Source organism: Ostreococcus lucimarinus, chromosome 1, assembly GCF_000092065.1.
Source record: "Ostreococcus lucimarinus CCE9901 chromosome 1, complete sequence".
In the NCBI taxonomy this organism is placed as follows: domain Eukaryota; kingdom Viridiplantae; phylum Chlorophyta; class Mamiellophyceae; order Mamiellales; family Bathycoccaceae; genus Ostreococcus; species Ostreococcus sp. 'lucimarinus'.
The window spans coordinates 179,463-194,412 of NC_009355.1; the positions used below are offsets into that span (position 1 = coordinate 179,463).

Below are 14,950 nucleotides of genomic sequence, written 5' to 3' on the forward strand. Positions count from 1 at the left end.
GCGAGTCGCGTCTCGCGCGATTCGAGCGATGCGATGCGCTGTGTGTTTGTGACAATTCGTGTATTCGTGTATTGAGAATGATGAATCGGGGCGCGGTGTATCGAGAGAGGCACGCGCGCGTTGACTCCGGGTGATGGTGTTGTTTTAGTTGCCCGCGAGGAACAAGCCTTTGCCCGAGTTTATCGACATGAAGAAATCGCAGAAAACCAAGGAAATGATGGCCATGAGCTTCATGAGAATATTCACCGCGGGACCGGATGTGTCTTTCAAGGGATCACCCACGGTGTCACCGATGACGGCAGCCTTGTGGCACTCGCTACCCTTGCGTTGACGAACGCTAATGAGTTGTGGCGAACCGTCGACATTTCGCACGATGGCGCCGGTGTACGGACCTTCGACCGGATCCGAGTGCGCTCGCTCGCGCTTGGGGACGTCGATGTACAATCCGCCCTTCTCGACAAACTTTTTCGCGTTATCCCAAGCTCCGCCCGTATTACTGGCGGAGATGGCGAGCTGCACACCTGACGCGAGGCCTCCGGCGAGAAGACCCGTGACGGCGCGAACGCCGAAAAAGGTTCCCGTGATGATCGGGGCCAGGATGACCAAAGCCGCGGGCGGTACCATCTCGCGAAGGCTCGCATCGGTGCTAATCTTGATGCAGCGCGCGTGGTCGGGCGGGGCGTGACCGGGCGTGCCTTCGAGAAGACCCGGAATGGTGTCGAATTGACGCTTGACTTCCTTGACCATTTCCATCGCGGCGATGCCGACGGACTTCATCGTCATAGCGCTGAACCAGTACGGCAACATGCTACCAATCAACAAGAAAGCGAAAACCGATGGATTGAGGAGATTGACACCATCCTCCAGCGCGCCCGATCGCGTGACGAACGCGGCAGTAAGCGCGAGAGAGACCAAGGCAGCTGAACCGATGGCGAAGCCTTTACCGATGGCTGCCGTCGTGTTACCTGCGGCATCCAGCGCATCCGTCTTTTCGCGCACGTCATCAGGCATGCCAGCCATTTCAGCGATACCTCCAGCGTTGTCACAAATCGGCCCGTACACGTCGATGGTGAGACAAGTCGAAAGCGTTCCAAGCATGCCGAGCGCGCACAACGCGACGCCATACATGTCCATGAGAGAAAACGACAGCCACACGCCGAATGCGAGCACGCATACAGGAACGATGGTGGATTTGTACCCAAGGGCCAGACCGTAAATGATGTTTGTCGCGGCGCCGGTTTCCGTCGAGCGAGCGAGCTCGCGAACGGGAAAGTATGAGTGCGAAGTGTAGTATTCAGTGATGAAACCGATGATCAATCCACCCCACAAACCAGAGGCAATGCACGCAAACGCGGCATTGGCGCCGTTCGAGATGCACTTACTGCTCGTGTCACCAACGCAAGCGGTGTTAAAAGTGTTGCCGCCGAGGTAGAACTGATCAGGCATGTACATGTAGCAGATGGGGTACATGCACACCGTCATCGCGATCGTACTGAGCGTGAGCTGCATCTTGAGTACTCGCTCGATGCTGATCTCGTTACGCACGGGTTGCACATCCGTCGCGACGAATGACACGGCGATACACACGAGGATACCCACGGCGGATATGTACAGCGGGAAGATGACAGCATCCCAACCAGCTCTCACGAGATCCGTGGACTGCGCACCGATGACGAGAGCCGCGCACGTAGCTTCAGCGAAAGAGCCAAACAAATCGCTACCCATACCCGCAACATCGCCAACGTTGTCACCCACGTTATCGGCAATCGTCGCCGGGTTACGCGGGTCGTCCTCAGGAATGCCGGCGACGACTTTGCCCGCCAAATCCGCGCCGACATCCGCCGCCTTGGTGTAAATACCACCACCGACGCGGCCGAACATGGCGATCGCGCTCCCGCCGAGCCCAAAACCAGCGATGCACTCGAACAGTTTTATCGCATCGGATTCGAACGAGTACGCCACGCTGAACGTCAACATCAAAAAGTACATCACCAAGAGCCCGAGACCGCTGAGCGCGAACCCCATGACGCCGCCGCCTCGGAACGCGGCGTTGAAACTTTCCTTCCACGCCATGCTGTCCGGAGTGATGCTCGCCATGACACAGCATCGTGCGTTCGTGTAGGTCGCCACCATCATCCCGATATACCCGGAAATCATGCTCGTCGCCCCTCCCGCGACGAACGCGAACGCCGTCAAGAACCCAACCTTCCCTTCGAACCCTGACGCGCCGTTCGACACGAGCACCGCGATCACCGCCCCAAATACGGCGATGAACATCACGCACATCCTGTACTCCGCCGCCAAGAACGCCTTGGCGCCTTCCTGAATGTCCCGGTAAATCACCCGCACCTTCGTCAGCGCGTCCCCGCCGTACGACTCCCCGGTCTCCATCCTTCGCATCAGCGCCTCATCCCCGCTCTCTTCCGCTTCGGAATAGTGTTCGCTACGACTCAACGAGCTCGAGCTCTGCGGGCGAGGCACGGTTTGCGCGAGGTGCAGGGAAATCTTGCTCAGCTTGCGCGTGAACAGCCAAAACGCGAAAAAGATTCCCGCGAGCGCGGGCGCGATGACGAGCACGGATCCGCTCGCCATGGCGCGCGCGGTCGTCGCGTTCACGATCTTCGCGCGACCCGGGGTGCGAGCGCGAGAGAGCGCCGCGTCGTGGTCTGCGGCGCGCGAGATCTGGATTAGTGTGAAGGCGCGTGTGGATAGGACAGCCGGCGGAGACGGCGCGGCGAAGCCGAAACGCGCCGCCGCGCGCGCCGCGCGCGCGTCGACTCGGAACGCGCGGCTCCGGCGATGTCGAAAAGAACTAAAGGTATGTTACAAGATGGATGTCGCGCGGACGCGACGCGGACGCGACGCGACGTCGATTCCGCGACGCGCGAAGCGGCGGCTCACGCGCGCGAGGCGTCGTCTATGACCTTCAACAGCAGCGCGTAACACCGTTTTTTGCGCTCGATGGCGACGTCCAACTCGCCGAGATGCGCGGTTTCTTCGGCGATCGCCTTTTTGAGGCCCTCCGCGATGGACGCGCTCTCCGCTCGACTCGGGTACTCGCCGCACGCCCGCACGGCTTCGTCGCGCGCCGTTCGAAACGCCCGTTCCCGCACCGTTTCGTGTAACTTGCCCTTCAACTCCGCGTCCTGAGACTTTAACTCTCGCGTCTTTGCCGCCAAGGCCTCCTCTTCGTCGTCGTACGATTCCATCTGTGTTCGATTCGCCGCGACGACGGTCGAGTACCGTCCCATGCTGAATTCATACGTGTCTAATTCCGTCAAAAACGCCTCCTGAGCGGCGTCCAGGCCCTCGCCACCGGCATCGATCGCATCGTTCAACGCAAAAAAGGTCTTGACGAGCTTGCGGAGCGGGTAATCCTTCCCGGGTTGCAGCGTCGCCGTTTGTTCGATAATTTTTTGTTTGATGATGGCTTCCTCCTCGGCGGTGATGACGAGCTGTTCTTTCGGCGGCATCGCGCTTGATGGCGAACGTGAGGGGTCTATGGTGTCTACGATCTATGTGAGTCTACGTGACGCTCGCCGTTTTAGTCGGTCACGACGAACCGCGCGCGAGAGTGGCGCGCGATTTCAGAGAGGAGCGCGCGAGCGCGGTTCGAGTCGTCATTCGTCGGGTTGATTTTCTATTAAAACACGCCGCCGAGCTAGATTGATGTTGCTACGCTATTTTGATGCAAACGTTCGCGCGCTCACTCCCCCTCGTCCATGTCCACGGACTGGTCCATGTCGACGGACTCGTCCACGGCGGCGCTCGCAAACGGCGTTTGACCGAATGTGGGCGTGCTGCGAAAGCTCCGCGGGGAGGGCGGCGGGAATAAACCTCCCTGCGGCGATGGCGCCTCGGGAGTCGCCGCGATAGGATCGCCGATGGGGAATGCGGTTTCAAAATCCACCTTTTCGTGCTTGGGAACCGTGATCGCGGATTGATCGATGAGCGCCAGTTCGAGGTGGTGCTGAGAAAACGCGTCGTCGGAGCGCAAACTGAGCGCCTTGTGGTAGTGTTCGATGGCCAAGCCCAACGATACTGGTTCAGTACATCGGCTTTTGACTTGGTATGTGAACGCCAGCGCGGCGTGTGTGGACGCGTTGCGCGGTGCGACGGAAAGAGCGTATTGAAACTGCTCGATGGCTTCGTCGTGACGGCCCATCTTGCGCAACGCTTGGGCCAAGTTTACGACGAGAGACTCCCAACGATGCGTCACCGGTTTCGGTGCAAGATCCAACGCGCGCTCGAAGTTCTCGACCGCACTCACGTATTCGCCCTGGCGATAAAGCAAGACGCCGTACTCGTTGAAGAGGAGCGGGTCGGTGCTGCAAATCTCAAACGACTTGCGGAAAAATTGACTCGCCAAGCTCAGATTATTCGTGCGCTGGTACTCCATGCCGATGGACATCACGGGAATATGCGTGCCCGCGAATAATCGCGTGGCGGTCCTGTACGCCGCCATCGCTTGGTCGCTTTCATCCTGGGCGGCGAACGCGTGCCCGTAACCGATCCACGCCTGCACGAACGAGGCGTCGATGCTCGTCGCCTTGCTGAAATACTTTCGCGCGGCGTCGTACTGGCGAGTTGCCATGTAGTAACATCCGATCGCAAACCACGTCACGGCTTTCTTCGGGTACTCGTCCACCAAGGAGTGCGCCAATAGATACAAATCGTTCTTCTTCCCGAGCTCGACGAGCGTGGCAAAATACAGAGGCAACCCGTTCAATCGAGACGGCTCGAGCGCAAACTGACGCTGCAACTCGGCGCAACACGCTGCAAATTCACCGCGCTGATACATGCGCCGCGCACACGCGATGCGAACATCGCCGTTGTGCTTGAGCAGTTCGAGCGCGGCGGACGTCGACGCCGTGGCGTTCGTCTCCTCGCCCGCACCCCGCGCGAGCTCGGAATCCACCTCCCGCGAGTTTCCCATCACCACATACACATCCCTGATCCACACATCGTCCTCGTGTCCGTCCAACGAAGCGACGAAAACACGCTCCTCTTCTTCGCTCAACATGTGCGTCGCGAGCACCGCCTCGTACGCCTCGTAACACATCGGATCGAACGACAGCGCCAACGAGTGCGCCTCGAACGCCTTCACCGTGTTCTCCAAGGCCTCATACGCCCGTCCACGCAGCGCGCACATCGCCGCCGCGTCGCGCGCGTTCCCATCCGCCAACCGCTCGCACCGCCGCTTCTCCGTCTCGCCGGGCGCCGCCGCGCCGCCCTCGTCCTCCCCCTCCAGCGTCATCACGCACTCCTCGTACGCCTTCAGCGCGAACAAACACCGCGCTCGCAACAACCGCGCCCTCCCACCGCCGCACTCGCCGACGCGCCGCAGCACGCCGAGCGCGCGTCGATGCTGTCCGTCGACGCGCAACAGCTCGGCGAGCGCGAGCGCATCTTTCGCGTCGTCACCGCTCAGCGACAGCGCTTTATCGGCCAGAAACACCGCGGTGGCGATCGAACCATTCGCGGCGTACGCGTCTCGCGCGTCGCGCGCGCGCCGCAGCGCGTTCTCGCCGAGCGCCGCGCTCATGTCGCGTCGCCGTCTGTCGCGCATTCGAATTTTCACACTGTTTACTCGTACGAGCGCGCGAACGGTCGGTCGGACGCGAGCGCCGCGCGCGGTGTGATTTTCCTAGGGCTTTTGAGGCGCGACGCGACGGCGCGTGCCGTCTCTCACAGACGCACGGTCGCCAAGGTACGCGCGTCGCGATGGCGCGAACGCGCGCGCGCATCGCGTTTACGTCGCATCGCGCGATGTCGCGAGCGATGCGCGACGCGTGGACGACGCTGGTGACCGCGACACGCGCGCGAAAAGACGACTGACATCGATCGCGCGCGCATCGTTACTCTCGCGCAGGGTCGACTACACAACCCTCTAGTCGTTCGAACCCGTTCGTCGACGTTGATAAACAAATCTCTATCGCAGATTTACAGCCATGCTTATTCCGAAGGTGAACCGCAACGAGGTCTACAAGGCGCTCTTCTCCGAGGGTGTCATTTGGGCCAAGAAGGATTACAACTTGCCGAAGCACCCGGAGGTGGGGCAGTCGGGTGAGAACCCGATCGATGTGCCGAACTTGCAAGTGATCAAGCTCATGCAATCGTTCAAGTCTAAGGGTTTCGTCAATGAGATCTTCTCCTGGAGACATTACTACTGGTACTTGACGGATGAGGGCATCGAATACCTTCGCGAATACTTGAACTTGTCGGCGGACGTCGTGCCGAACACGTTGAAGAAGGCCGCGCGCGCGCCGACTCGCGAAGCCGAGGCCCCGCGCGGTGGTCGCGGTGGCCGCGGTGGCTTCGGCGGCGATCGCGGTGGCCGCGGTGGCTTCGGCGGCGACCGTCAAGGCTACCGCCAGTAAGTCGTCGGTCGTTTCCGAAACAAACAAAAATACATTTACAATCGTGTGTCAAACGTGATTAAACGATAGTGACGTAGATATTAGCGCGTGTTTTTATAACCAAGCGAAATCTGTGTCGTATGACGATAGAGGCGCAAATTATTCGCGGCGAAGAGCGCGTGATATTACATTGGACAGTCCTTCGTGTCGTAGAGTGCGTACACGGCGGACCCGTCGAGCTTATCGTAGTTCTCGTCTAGAATCCAAGTCCCAAACTCCTCCGCCATGGTTTGTACGCCGCATTGCGTTTGTGACTCGAAGTTGAGCACCATGACTGGGTCGTGAAGCGAGCAGCGAAGGAGAAACCACCCTTGCCTGCCATCGCCCTCGTCTACGCAAACTCGCAAGCCTTCGTAGTTGTCCGGCGCCGGCTTACACTTGCCGAATAAAGAGTGAGCAGGATCATTTACGGCTGCGAGAAGGTTTTCGATGACGTTCAAACCGTACGCTTTAAAATCGGGATCGGCAATCTTAAGTCTCACTTCGGCTTCTTCAAGCGGCTCCTCGAGCGTCTCGAGGACTTGGCCTATCGACGGCTCGTTCGCCAGACGTCTGCGTACGGCTTCGATGATAATTTTCACAGCCAAGTATGCACCATCGTCCAAGTCGTAGTTTTCCTTCATCGCACCGTGCCCACTCGTTTCAATCATCAACGGCGTCACGACGCCCGATGCGTTGAGCTCCTTCCCTTTGTTGATGACATTTTTGTATCCACGCATGAATCGAACGTGTTTCCCACCCTTGGCGGTGATAAATTTGTGAAGGCCATCGCTCGTGACGCTGTCTGTGACGATCGTCGCGCCTGGGCTCTCTTTGAGCACGATTTCAGACAGGAGCGCGATGAGTTTGTTGCGGTTGATTTCTTTGCCGCTCGAATCGATGACGGCGCTTCGATCGACGTCCGTGTCGAACACGATCCCGAGATCCGCTTTTGCGTTCAACACGCACTGTACACCCGCCGCCATGGCCTCCTTGTCTTCCGGATTGGGACTGTGATTCGGAAAGTTGCCATTCGGATCGAGAAACTGCGAGCCCGAGGTGTCGGCACCGAGCGCTTCGAGAACCATATCCGCAAAGAAACCGCCGCTCCCGTTCCCGGCATCGACGACAATCTTCATCCCAGTCAAAGGTTTGTCGTAATTATCCGTGAAGTTCACACCTTTTCGAATGATATCGCACAATTGCGCGGCGTAGGTCGGTAAAAACGGTGCCGAGACGACGCCGCTCGGCGCCGTCACGCTCCCGACGCCCGCCTCGACGTACGCCGCCGCGCGCGCGCAGATATCCGTAATATCCGGTTTATCCAGACCACCCTCACTCGTGAAGAATTTCATCCCGTTTCGATTAAACGGCAAGTGCGACGCCGTAAGCATCACGCTCCCGTCGTACTTGGCGCCCTCAGTCACGCACGCCATGAAGCACGCCGGCGTCGTCGCCAGTCCCATATCAATCACCCTCGCGCCCCCCTCGACCATGCCGGCGAACATCCCATCCCTGAGCGTTTCCCCGCTCAATCGCGGATCGCGCCCGACGCCCACGGAGATGTCCTTCGCGTTTGGATTTCTCGCTCTCAACCAATCCGCGAACGCGCGTCCAATCGCGCTCGCCGTCGCCGCGTCCAGCGTGATCGCCTCCCCCTCGACGCCGTCGAGCGCGACGCCGCGAATGTCCGACCCATTTTGAAGCTTCTTGACCCGCATCGCGTCGTTCGCGCTCGCGCGCACGCGCATGGCGTTCGCACGTCCAACGCCGTCGCGTCGGGCGATCGTTCGCGCGCGCGACGTCAATCGGCGACCGCTCGCGTCGCGCGCGCGCCCGACGATCGCTCGTTGCGCGCCAGCCGCGTGCGCCATGCGTGAACGCGCGCGAGAGGCGCGCCGCCGACGCCGCGTTGTGATGCTGACGCGGACTCGCGCGCGCGTCAAACTCTCGCGCGACAGCGCGCGACGCGCGACGCGTCGCGCGGCGAACGCGCGCGCGCAGACGACGCGATGTCGTCGGCGCGCGCGCGAGGCGCGTCGAGCGTCGCGCGCGGCGCGCGCGCGACGTGCGCGGCGAAGAAGAGAGTCAAACCACCGGTCAAGCGCGGCGACGGTCGAGCGACAGAACTCGAACCGGCGTCGCTCATGGACGTCGAAGAGAATCACGCGCTCGAACAGTTTTATTACGACGACTCGACGCTTTCGAGATTGATGACGATCGCGCGGACGTTCGAGCGGCCGTTGTTCATGTGCAACCCGAGCCTCGCGAGCGCGTGGGAACGCGACGTCGGAACGGCGTGCGTTTTGCTCGACTGCGATTTGCGATTCAAGACGAAAATCAAAGGGTTTCGCGCGTTTGATCTCAGGCGACCGTTTCAGGTGCGGTTTCCTTACGACGTGGTGTTCGTGGATCCGCCGTTTGCGAACGTGTCGCCGGCGGAGGTAAAGCGCGCGGTGGATTTAATAGCGGCGACGGAGGCGCAGAGAGCGGCGCCGTGTTACATCGCGTACAACTCCGACCGAGAAGAGGCATTACTCGAGTCGTTCGAGGACTCGATGCGCATCGGCCGCGCGTTGGGGTACAAGAGCGTGAAGGAAAACACGCAGGCGAAGATACACTTGTACGGGCCGAAAGTGTGAACCAGCGACCCATTCTGTGTTGTATCGTTGTCTTAGGTTCTAGTCGTCTTGTTTAAGTCATAGTCATAGTACTTTCTACTACTGGTGGTCGTAAATGCGTCATGGTACACAACTCGATCGCGCGGCGTCAACTACGTTGAGACGGAAAACGACTCTCGCACGTTTCTGTAATTGGTGGTATCGTGCAAGCCCAGCGCGGTGTCGCCGTTGTCGTCGGCGCGAACGCGCTTGCGTTCGCGTTTGGGGGTGACTTCGTGACGTTCGTCTTTCGCGCGCGCGCCGTAGAGAACGTCTTCGTCCACATCCTCTCTCGTCGGCATCATGCAACCGTCCGTGCCGCCCAACATCGCGTTCAGCGCGCGCCAGTTCCCCATATCCATGTGCAACACGAAACTCGAACGATCGTTTCCGCTCGCCGGTGGCGTCGTGTGCGAAAGCGTCGGCGCACCGCCCGTAGCCGAAGGCACGATGCCAGCGTTACCATCCTTGACCAAAAACGCCGCCGTGAAGACGTTTTCGACAAACTGAGGAAAGCTCTCCGGGTTGTTCGTCCCGCGCACGACATCCGTCGCTCCTCCCGGCTGCTTCTTCAACTTTTTATTCATCGCTATCATCATCTTATCCGTCTGCCGCTCCGCCGCGGTATCTCGCACCTCGTCCGGCGCCACGCTCGGACCGAGCGCCTCTCTCGCGCGTCGCTGCGTCGCCCGCCGCTCCTTAATCTCCGTGTCCATCACCCCATTCATGAACCCCGGCGCCGGCGCCTCCCTAAAAAACTTCCCCGCCCCCGTCCCGAGTCGTTCCCATCGCACCTCCTCCCCCCACCGTCGCCGCAAGCTCTGCAAAAACGCCTTCGCGCTCACCGCCGCCCCTCCCCTCGGCCCCAACCGTTTCGTCCGCTCCAACGAAAACGCCGCCAGCTGTCCGTAGTGTTCCATGTCCAGGCACATCTCCCTCGGTTTATCCACGCCCTCGTTCATCGCGTCCGCCGCGTCGACCGCGCGCTCCAGGTCATCGCACTCTGGTTTTTGCAGTTCCTCTTGATTCACGCGCGCCGCGTCGATCGCCGTGCGCAGCTCGCGTCGCTTCTCCCGTCGCTTCCGCGCGTCATCGCGCTGACTCGCGACGTCATCGCGCGCCATCGTCGCCGAGCGGTCGCGCGCGCGTCTCCGCCGTCGTTCGCGTCGCGCGCGTCGTTTTGAATCTTTCGTCGCCCCCGTTCGGCGAAATCGCAAAATCGCCCCCGTTCGGCGAAATCGCAAATTCGCCCCCGTGTGGCGAAACGCAAATTCGCGACGCGACGCCGCGCGCGCGACGGCAGAGGCGCGCGCGCGCATGGCGTGCGTCGTGTGCGGCGACGATCCGGACGCCGACGGCGAACCCGTGCTCTGCGAGCGCGGACACGCGCTCTGCGAAGCGTGCTTCGACGCGCACGTCAAGACGGAGAGCGAAAAGGATGTCGCGGCATTGACGACGCGCGACGGCGAGGTGCGATGCCCGATGCGCGCGGCGGCGTTCGGCGACGACGCGTGCGACGCGGGATGCTACGAGGCGCGGATGATCGCGAGACGGTGCTCGAAAGAGACGTTCAAGGCGTACGATGAGGCGAGGAGACGGGTGAACGAGGCGAAAATCGTGGACGAGACGGAGCGGCGCGTGGCGGCGGAGCGAGCGAGGATGCGAGAGAGCGCGGGGGCGGATGAGAAGTTGAGAGTGACTCGGGAGCACGTGATTGAGAAGATATTCACGACGTGCTGTCCGAGGTGCTCGCAGGCGTTCGTGGATTTCACGGGGTGTTTCGCGTTGTCGTGTTCGAGGTGTCGAGCGGGGATTTGCGCGTATTGCTTGGCGGATTGCGGGAAGGACGCGCACGCGCACATCGGATCGTGCGCGCAGGCGAAGGCGATGTCGGCGTGGAATTCGAGGCAAAAGAAGAATAAGGCGAATTTGGCGGCGACGAATCGCGGGCATCCCGCGGGGACGTACGGGTCGACGGGGATGTTTGAAGAGGCGCAACGCAGGCGAAGGTTGGAGATGTTCGCGCTGTACTCCGAACACTGGGATGACGCGTTTTTACAGAGCGTGCTCGAGTCTTTGATTCGCGAGATGAAAGACTTGAATATTTCGAAAGAAGATATCACGCGCGCGCGCAGCGCGAGGCTCAAGGTGAACAAGGCGCCACCAGCTCCCAAGCCCGCGCCAGGGCGCGCCCGCCAGGGCAGGCGTGCTGGCGTTGGCGCCTTTGCCGAGCGTTTGCTCGAGGGTGCGGGAGAGCCTTTTCCTCTTCCGGAACAGTGGGGTATCGTGTTTCCCGAAGTGCGACGGCGCGGCGCTCGTCGGGCCGTCAGAGGGCCTCCGAACGCCTTAGAGTGGGCACTCCAGCTGAGAGATCCGGTGGAAGACCAGGGGCGCTTGCAGGCGGAGCTGCGCGTTCGTAGAGCGGAAGAGGAGGCGCAACGTGAGCGCGAGAGACAGCGTCAAGCTCGAGAGAAGCTCGCGAAGAAAGCTGAGGCAGAGATACGCAAAAAAGCCGAAGCGTGGCGCATAAAAGGCGATGCAAAGACGAAGGCGGACAAAATGCTCGAGCAAAGGAATTTAGAACTCGCAATTAGCGCTTCGATGCGTACCGCGGCGGATGAGCGACGACGCGGCGCGCGAAGACCGGTACCTCTACCTGACGTCGCGGGACCTTCGCGCCCAGCGCCAGAGGTCGTCAGGATAGACGAATCTCCGCCAGAACGTCTCGCCGCAAGGCGAAACAAGCGTGCGAAAGCAAGCAAATCACAAGACACCGCAAGCAAAGACTCTGTGATTGACCTCACGTAAACTGTAGTATATATAGGAAATGCACGCGATGTAGTATCACTTTCGAGAAACGACGACTAGCGCCCAAAATAAGTCTCTTCGTCTCCCACGCCAGCGGGTAGCACCTTCACAACGTGCGGTGTCCCGCACGACCGCACGCGCACTAAGAGTGCCACGGGTAGAACGCACGAGGGTATTGTCGTGGACGTTTCGAGCTCGACACATGCAAAACTTCGCGCGCCTAAGAACCGACGCAGCACCAGAGACGACGGCGGCTCAGCAATTGGCGCATTCTACCGATCACTCGCTTTGTCGCGCTCTGAACGCGCTGAGCGAAGTGCTCCCACCGCTAGGTATTGCCATGAAAGGTTTGGTGCACTACGTTACGCGGATCGATTACGACGCAGCGCTGGAAACGACGCTTGAATTGTATTACGGCGACATAATCTAAGACATAATCTAAAACGCGGCTCGCGCTTGTGAAATTACTCCCTTTACTCTTTCTTATTGTTCTGCCCGAAATTCTCAGGCGTCACGGTGGTTCTAGACTTTGTAAACAAGGTCTTAATGATCGCCGTTAACCAAATGACGTTCATCAACTGCAACGCCGCGCTCGCAAACGTGTACCATATGTATAACCAAAGCGGACTCGCTTTGCCCGCCTTGAACATCGAGTACGCGTCGCTGAAGTACAAGTACATCATCGGCACTCCGATGAAGAAGCGGATGAACACCCAAAGCCCGAACCCAGTGAGTTCAACGATCTTGAAAACTCTCGTAGATCCCATTCCAGCCTTGATCATGATGTATCGCGCGGCCAAAAACGGCAGCGTAGCTTCCCAGAGCAGGAAATTCGCCGCGTACATGTGTAAAAAGCCCTTCGGCATGAACTGCGGCGCCAAGAAAGTCACCACAGAGATGACGGCGTGCAAAAAATACTGCATGCCGTAGTGCTTATGCGACACGATGGCGTCGTACATGAAATATCCAACCGCCAGGCACACCAACTCTTCGCACCCTTCCAACGGCGGCGACGCGTACATTCTGCTCAGCGTATCGGTCGACGTTTTCAGCGCTTTCCGCAGCAGCGCGGCCGACCAGACGCCGCATAACAGCCCCCAGGCGCTCGACGCGCATCGCACCCCGAAATCCATCGCGGATTTCGCGTCGAGCGTGCTCAAGAAGCGTTTATGGAATCGTTTGACGTAGAACAACGACCCGTACTGAATGGCGAAACAAATCACGAGTCCGCCGACGATGTGCGCGATTTGCGACTTGGACAGCGCGAAGTCGAGCGTCACCGATACCGGCGCGCGGCGCAGGGCGTCTTTGGCGAAGAGTTTCATGACGCGCGCGATGTAGTGCGGGTTCGCGTGATTTCGGTTTGAATTTCAAGCGCTACAGCCTAGTCCGAATCGTCGTCGCCGCCGTCGCTCTCCGACACCTCCTCGAAATCGTCCGAAATTGACGCCACGTCGTCGTCGTCTAAGTCTGGGTTTAAATCTAACGAAACGAAAGGCACGACGCGAGGCGCGGCTTTCGCCGCCGCGACGGCGTTCGTCGGCTTGACGAGCGCGCCCACGCCCGCGTCCTCGCGTTTCGGCAATTCAAAGTGCAGCGCATCGCCCGGTTTCCATCCCGGCGGCGGGGGCGGGATTCCATCCGGCCACGGCTCTCCGGGCTTCCATTTGCTCAATCGCTCGATGAGCTCTTCGGGCGGAATCGCCGCCGCCGCTTCGACCATCCTCAGTCTCGCCTCCTCCTTTTGTCGCGCCTCCGCCGCCGCCGACGCCGCCTTTTCTTTCGCACGCCGTTCAGCGTTGAACGCCGCGAGCCTGGACGCCTGAAAGTGTTCTTCCTGCGGCGCCGGGGGCATTATTCCGCACAGCGGCGCGCCGGGGACGTATCCCGCGGGCGCGAAGGTGGTGTAACTGATGCGTCGCGCGTAATCCAACACCTCGCTCACCTTTAGCTCGCCTGCGTGGTCGATCGACGTTCACGTCAGTCTACGCGCGCGCGAGACGAAGAAACGAACCACGACGGCGGCGCGGCGCGACGTACTCTCCGGTGGAAGCTTCACGTGGCCTAAATTCGTCGCTCGATCCAACGCATCGCGGAGCGCATTTCGCGCGCTCGCGAGCTCGAGAGCGATGTCACCGAGCGCCTGGTTCGACGACGACGCCGCATCGACGTCCATCGCGCTCGTATCACCGACGTCGGTGGACTTCGCGGCGGATTTGCCGCGGCGCGGAGGCATGGCGACGACGAGGCGCGCTCTGCGGCGACGCGAACGACGACGCGGGGAGACTTGGGCTGGTGATTAGATTCACTCGATTCGATGAGATGACAACGCGACGCATCGTAACTAATGTTTATGCCGACTTTTCGCGCCTGTCGCTGCGCTCGAGGGAGGCGACGGCCATCTTGCGCCTCGCCGCGGCGACGCCCTTCTTCACTTTGAGCGCCACCCAGTTCAACAACAGCGCCCCGCAAACGCTCCCGATGATCGTGCCGTACTTCACCCAATCCTCAATCGTCCGGCACGCTCCGAGCGTGAGATACTTCCCCACCTTGAGCGCGGCGAAGATGTTCTTCTGCATCGTCGTGTACACGGGCGTCGCGCCCAAGACGTTGCTCGAGCCGTGCGTCGTCTCTCGTCCGCTCGTTCCCAAATACGACACGCTCACCGCGCCGCCCGGGAACGATCCCGATTTCTTCGGCACGACGACGAACGAATATTCCACGCTCTCACCGGGCGCGATCGTCGCGTACGTCGCGCTCAGAGACTCCTTGCCCGTGATCAACTCGAAGTCGTCCTCGTTCGCGAACCCGTCGTCGCGCGCCTTCACCTTTCTCGCCTCCGTCTCCCCCGCGTTCGTCAGCGTGACGGCCACGGTGACGTTCGAGCCTTCGACGACGAGGTCCTCGACGATTCGCTTGCGAACGAGCACGCGCGCGGGCCCGGGAGGGGCGTCCGAGGCGTCGGCGTCATCTTGCGCGACGATCGGATTCGCGAACGATGCGACGACGACGAGCGCGCAGAGCGCGACGCGGGCGACGGCGCGCGCGGTGAACGCGCGCGTTTGTTTTCGCGCGGGCATGGCG

The 14,950-nt window shown here is 60.6% G+C and overlaps 12 protein-coding genes across 12 annotated transcripts; 4 read left to right on the plus strand and 8 right to left on the minus strand.

The window, feature by feature from the left end:
* Positions 1-144: 144 nt before the first annotated feature.
* Positions 145-2,391, minus strand: OSTLU_39838 (H+-PPase family transporter: proton; the record flags this gene model as incomplete). Its single annotated transcript, XM_001415717.1, has 2 exons — positions 145-337; positions 443-2,391. The coding sequence occupies 2 exons, from the start codon at positions 2,389-2,391 to the stop codon at positions 145-147; spliced, it is 2,142 nt and encodes a 713-aa protein (XP_001415754.1).
* A 506-nt stretch (positions 2,392-2,897) lies between these two features.
* On the minus strand, positions 2,898-3,473 carry OSTLU_92073 (predicted protein; the record flags this gene model as incomplete). Its single annotated transcript, XM_001415718.1, has 1 exon — positions 2,898-3,473. The coding sequence occupies one exon, from the start codon at positions 3,471-3,473 to the stop codon at positions 2,898-2,900; it is 576 nt and encodes a 191-aa protein (XP_001415755.1).
* A 233-nt stretch (positions 3,474-3,706) lies between these two features.
* Positions 3,707-5,545, minus strand: OSTLU_39911 (predicted protein; the record flags this gene model as incomplete). Its single annotated transcript, XM_001415719.1, has 1 exon — positions 3,707-5,545. One exon carries the CDS (start codon positions 5,543-5,545, stop codon positions 3,707-3,709), a length of 1,839 nt encoding a protein of 612 aa, XP_001415756.1.
* A 302-nt stretch (positions 5,546-5,847) lies between these two features.
* RPS10 (Ribosomal protein S10, component of cytosolic 80S ribosome and 40S small subunit) lies at positions 5,848-6,380 on the plus strand (the record flags this gene model as incomplete). The annotated part of the gene is made up of 1 exon (XM_001415374.1): positions 5,848-6,380. The coding sequence occupies exon 1, from the start codon at positions 5,952-5,954 to the stop codon at positions 6,378-6,380; it is 429 nt and encodes a 142-aa protein (XP_001415411.1). The 5' UTR covers positions 5,848-5,951.
* Positions 6,381-6,544: 164 nt separating this feature from the next.
* Positions 6,545-8,308, minus strand: OSTLU_28710 (predicted protein; the record flags this gene model as incomplete). Its single annotated transcript, XM_001415720.1, has 1 exon — positions 6,545-8,308. Exon 1 carries the CDS (start codon positions 8,117-8,119, stop codon positions 6,545-6,547), a length of 1,575 nt encoding a protein of 524 aa, XP_001415757.1. The 5' UTR covers positions 8,120-8,308.
* A 102-nt stretch (positions 8,309-8,410) lies between these two features.
* On the plus strand, positions 8,411-9,040 carry OSTLU_28711 (predicted protein; the record flags this gene model as incomplete). The annotated part of the gene is made up of 1 exon (XM_001415375.1): positions 8,411-9,040. One exon carries the CDS (start codon positions 8,411-8,413, stop codon positions 9,038-9,040), a length of 630 nt encoding a protein of 209 aa, XP_001415412.1.
* A 131-nt stretch (positions 9,041-9,171) lies between these two features.
* OSTLU_13624 (predicted protein) lies at positions 9,172-9,774 on the minus strand (the record flags this gene model as incomplete). Its single annotated transcript, XM_001415721.1, has 1 exon — positions 9,172-9,774. The coding sequence occupies one exon, from the start codon at positions 9,772-9,774 to the stop codon at positions 9,172-9,174; it is 603 nt and encodes a 200-aa protein (XP_001415758.1).
* A 594-nt stretch (positions 9,775-10,368) lies between these two features.
* On the plus strand, positions 10,369-11,866 carry OSTLU_23853 (predicted protein; the record flags this gene model as incomplete). The annotated part of the gene is made up of 1 exon (XM_001415376.1): positions 10,369-11,866. Exon 1 carries the CDS (start codon positions 10,376-10,378, stop codon positions 11,864-11,866), a length of 1,491 nt encoding a protein of 496 aa, XP_001415413.1. The 5' UTR covers positions 10,369-10,375.
* A 202-nt stretch (positions 11,867-12,068) lies between these two features.
* OSTLU_28714 (predicted protein) lies at positions 12,069-12,296 on the plus strand (the record flags this gene model as incomplete). The annotated part of the gene is made up of 1 exon (XM_001415377.1): positions 12,069-12,296. One exon carries the CDS (start codon positions 12,069-12,071, stop codon positions 12,294-12,296), a length of 228 nt encoding a protein of 75 aa, XP_001415414.1.
* Positions 12,297-12,339: 43 nt separating this feature from the next.
* On the minus strand, positions 12,340-12,999 carry OSTLU_13626 (predicted protein; the record flags this gene model as incomplete). Its single annotated transcript, XM_001415722.1, has 1 exon — positions 12,340-12,999. The coding sequence occupies one exon, from the start codon at positions 12,997-12,999 to the stop codon at positions 12,340-12,342; it is 660 nt and encodes a 219-aa protein (XP_001415759.1).
* Positions 13,000-13,250: 251 nt separating this feature from the next.
* Positions 13,251-14,042, minus strand: OSTLU_28716 (predicted protein; the record flags this gene model as incomplete). Its single annotated transcript, XM_001415723.1, has 2 exons — positions 13,251-13,822; positions 13,907-14,042. The coding sequence occupies 2 exons, from the start codon at positions 14,040-14,042 to the stop codon at positions 13,251-13,253; spliced, it is 708 nt and encodes a 235-aa protein (XP_001415760.1).
* Positions 14,043-14,167: 125 nt separating this feature from the next.
* On the minus strand, positions 14,168-14,946 carry OSTLU_28717 (predicted protein; the record flags this gene model as incomplete). The annotated part of the gene is made up of 1 exon (XM_001415724.1): positions 14,168-14,946. The coding sequence occupies one exon, from the start codon at positions 14,944-14,946 to the stop codon at positions 14,218-14,220; it is 729 nt and encodes a 242-aa protein (XP_001415761.1). The 3' UTR covers positions 14,168-14,217.
* Between the last annotated feature and the right edge of the window lie 4 nt (positions 14,947-14,950).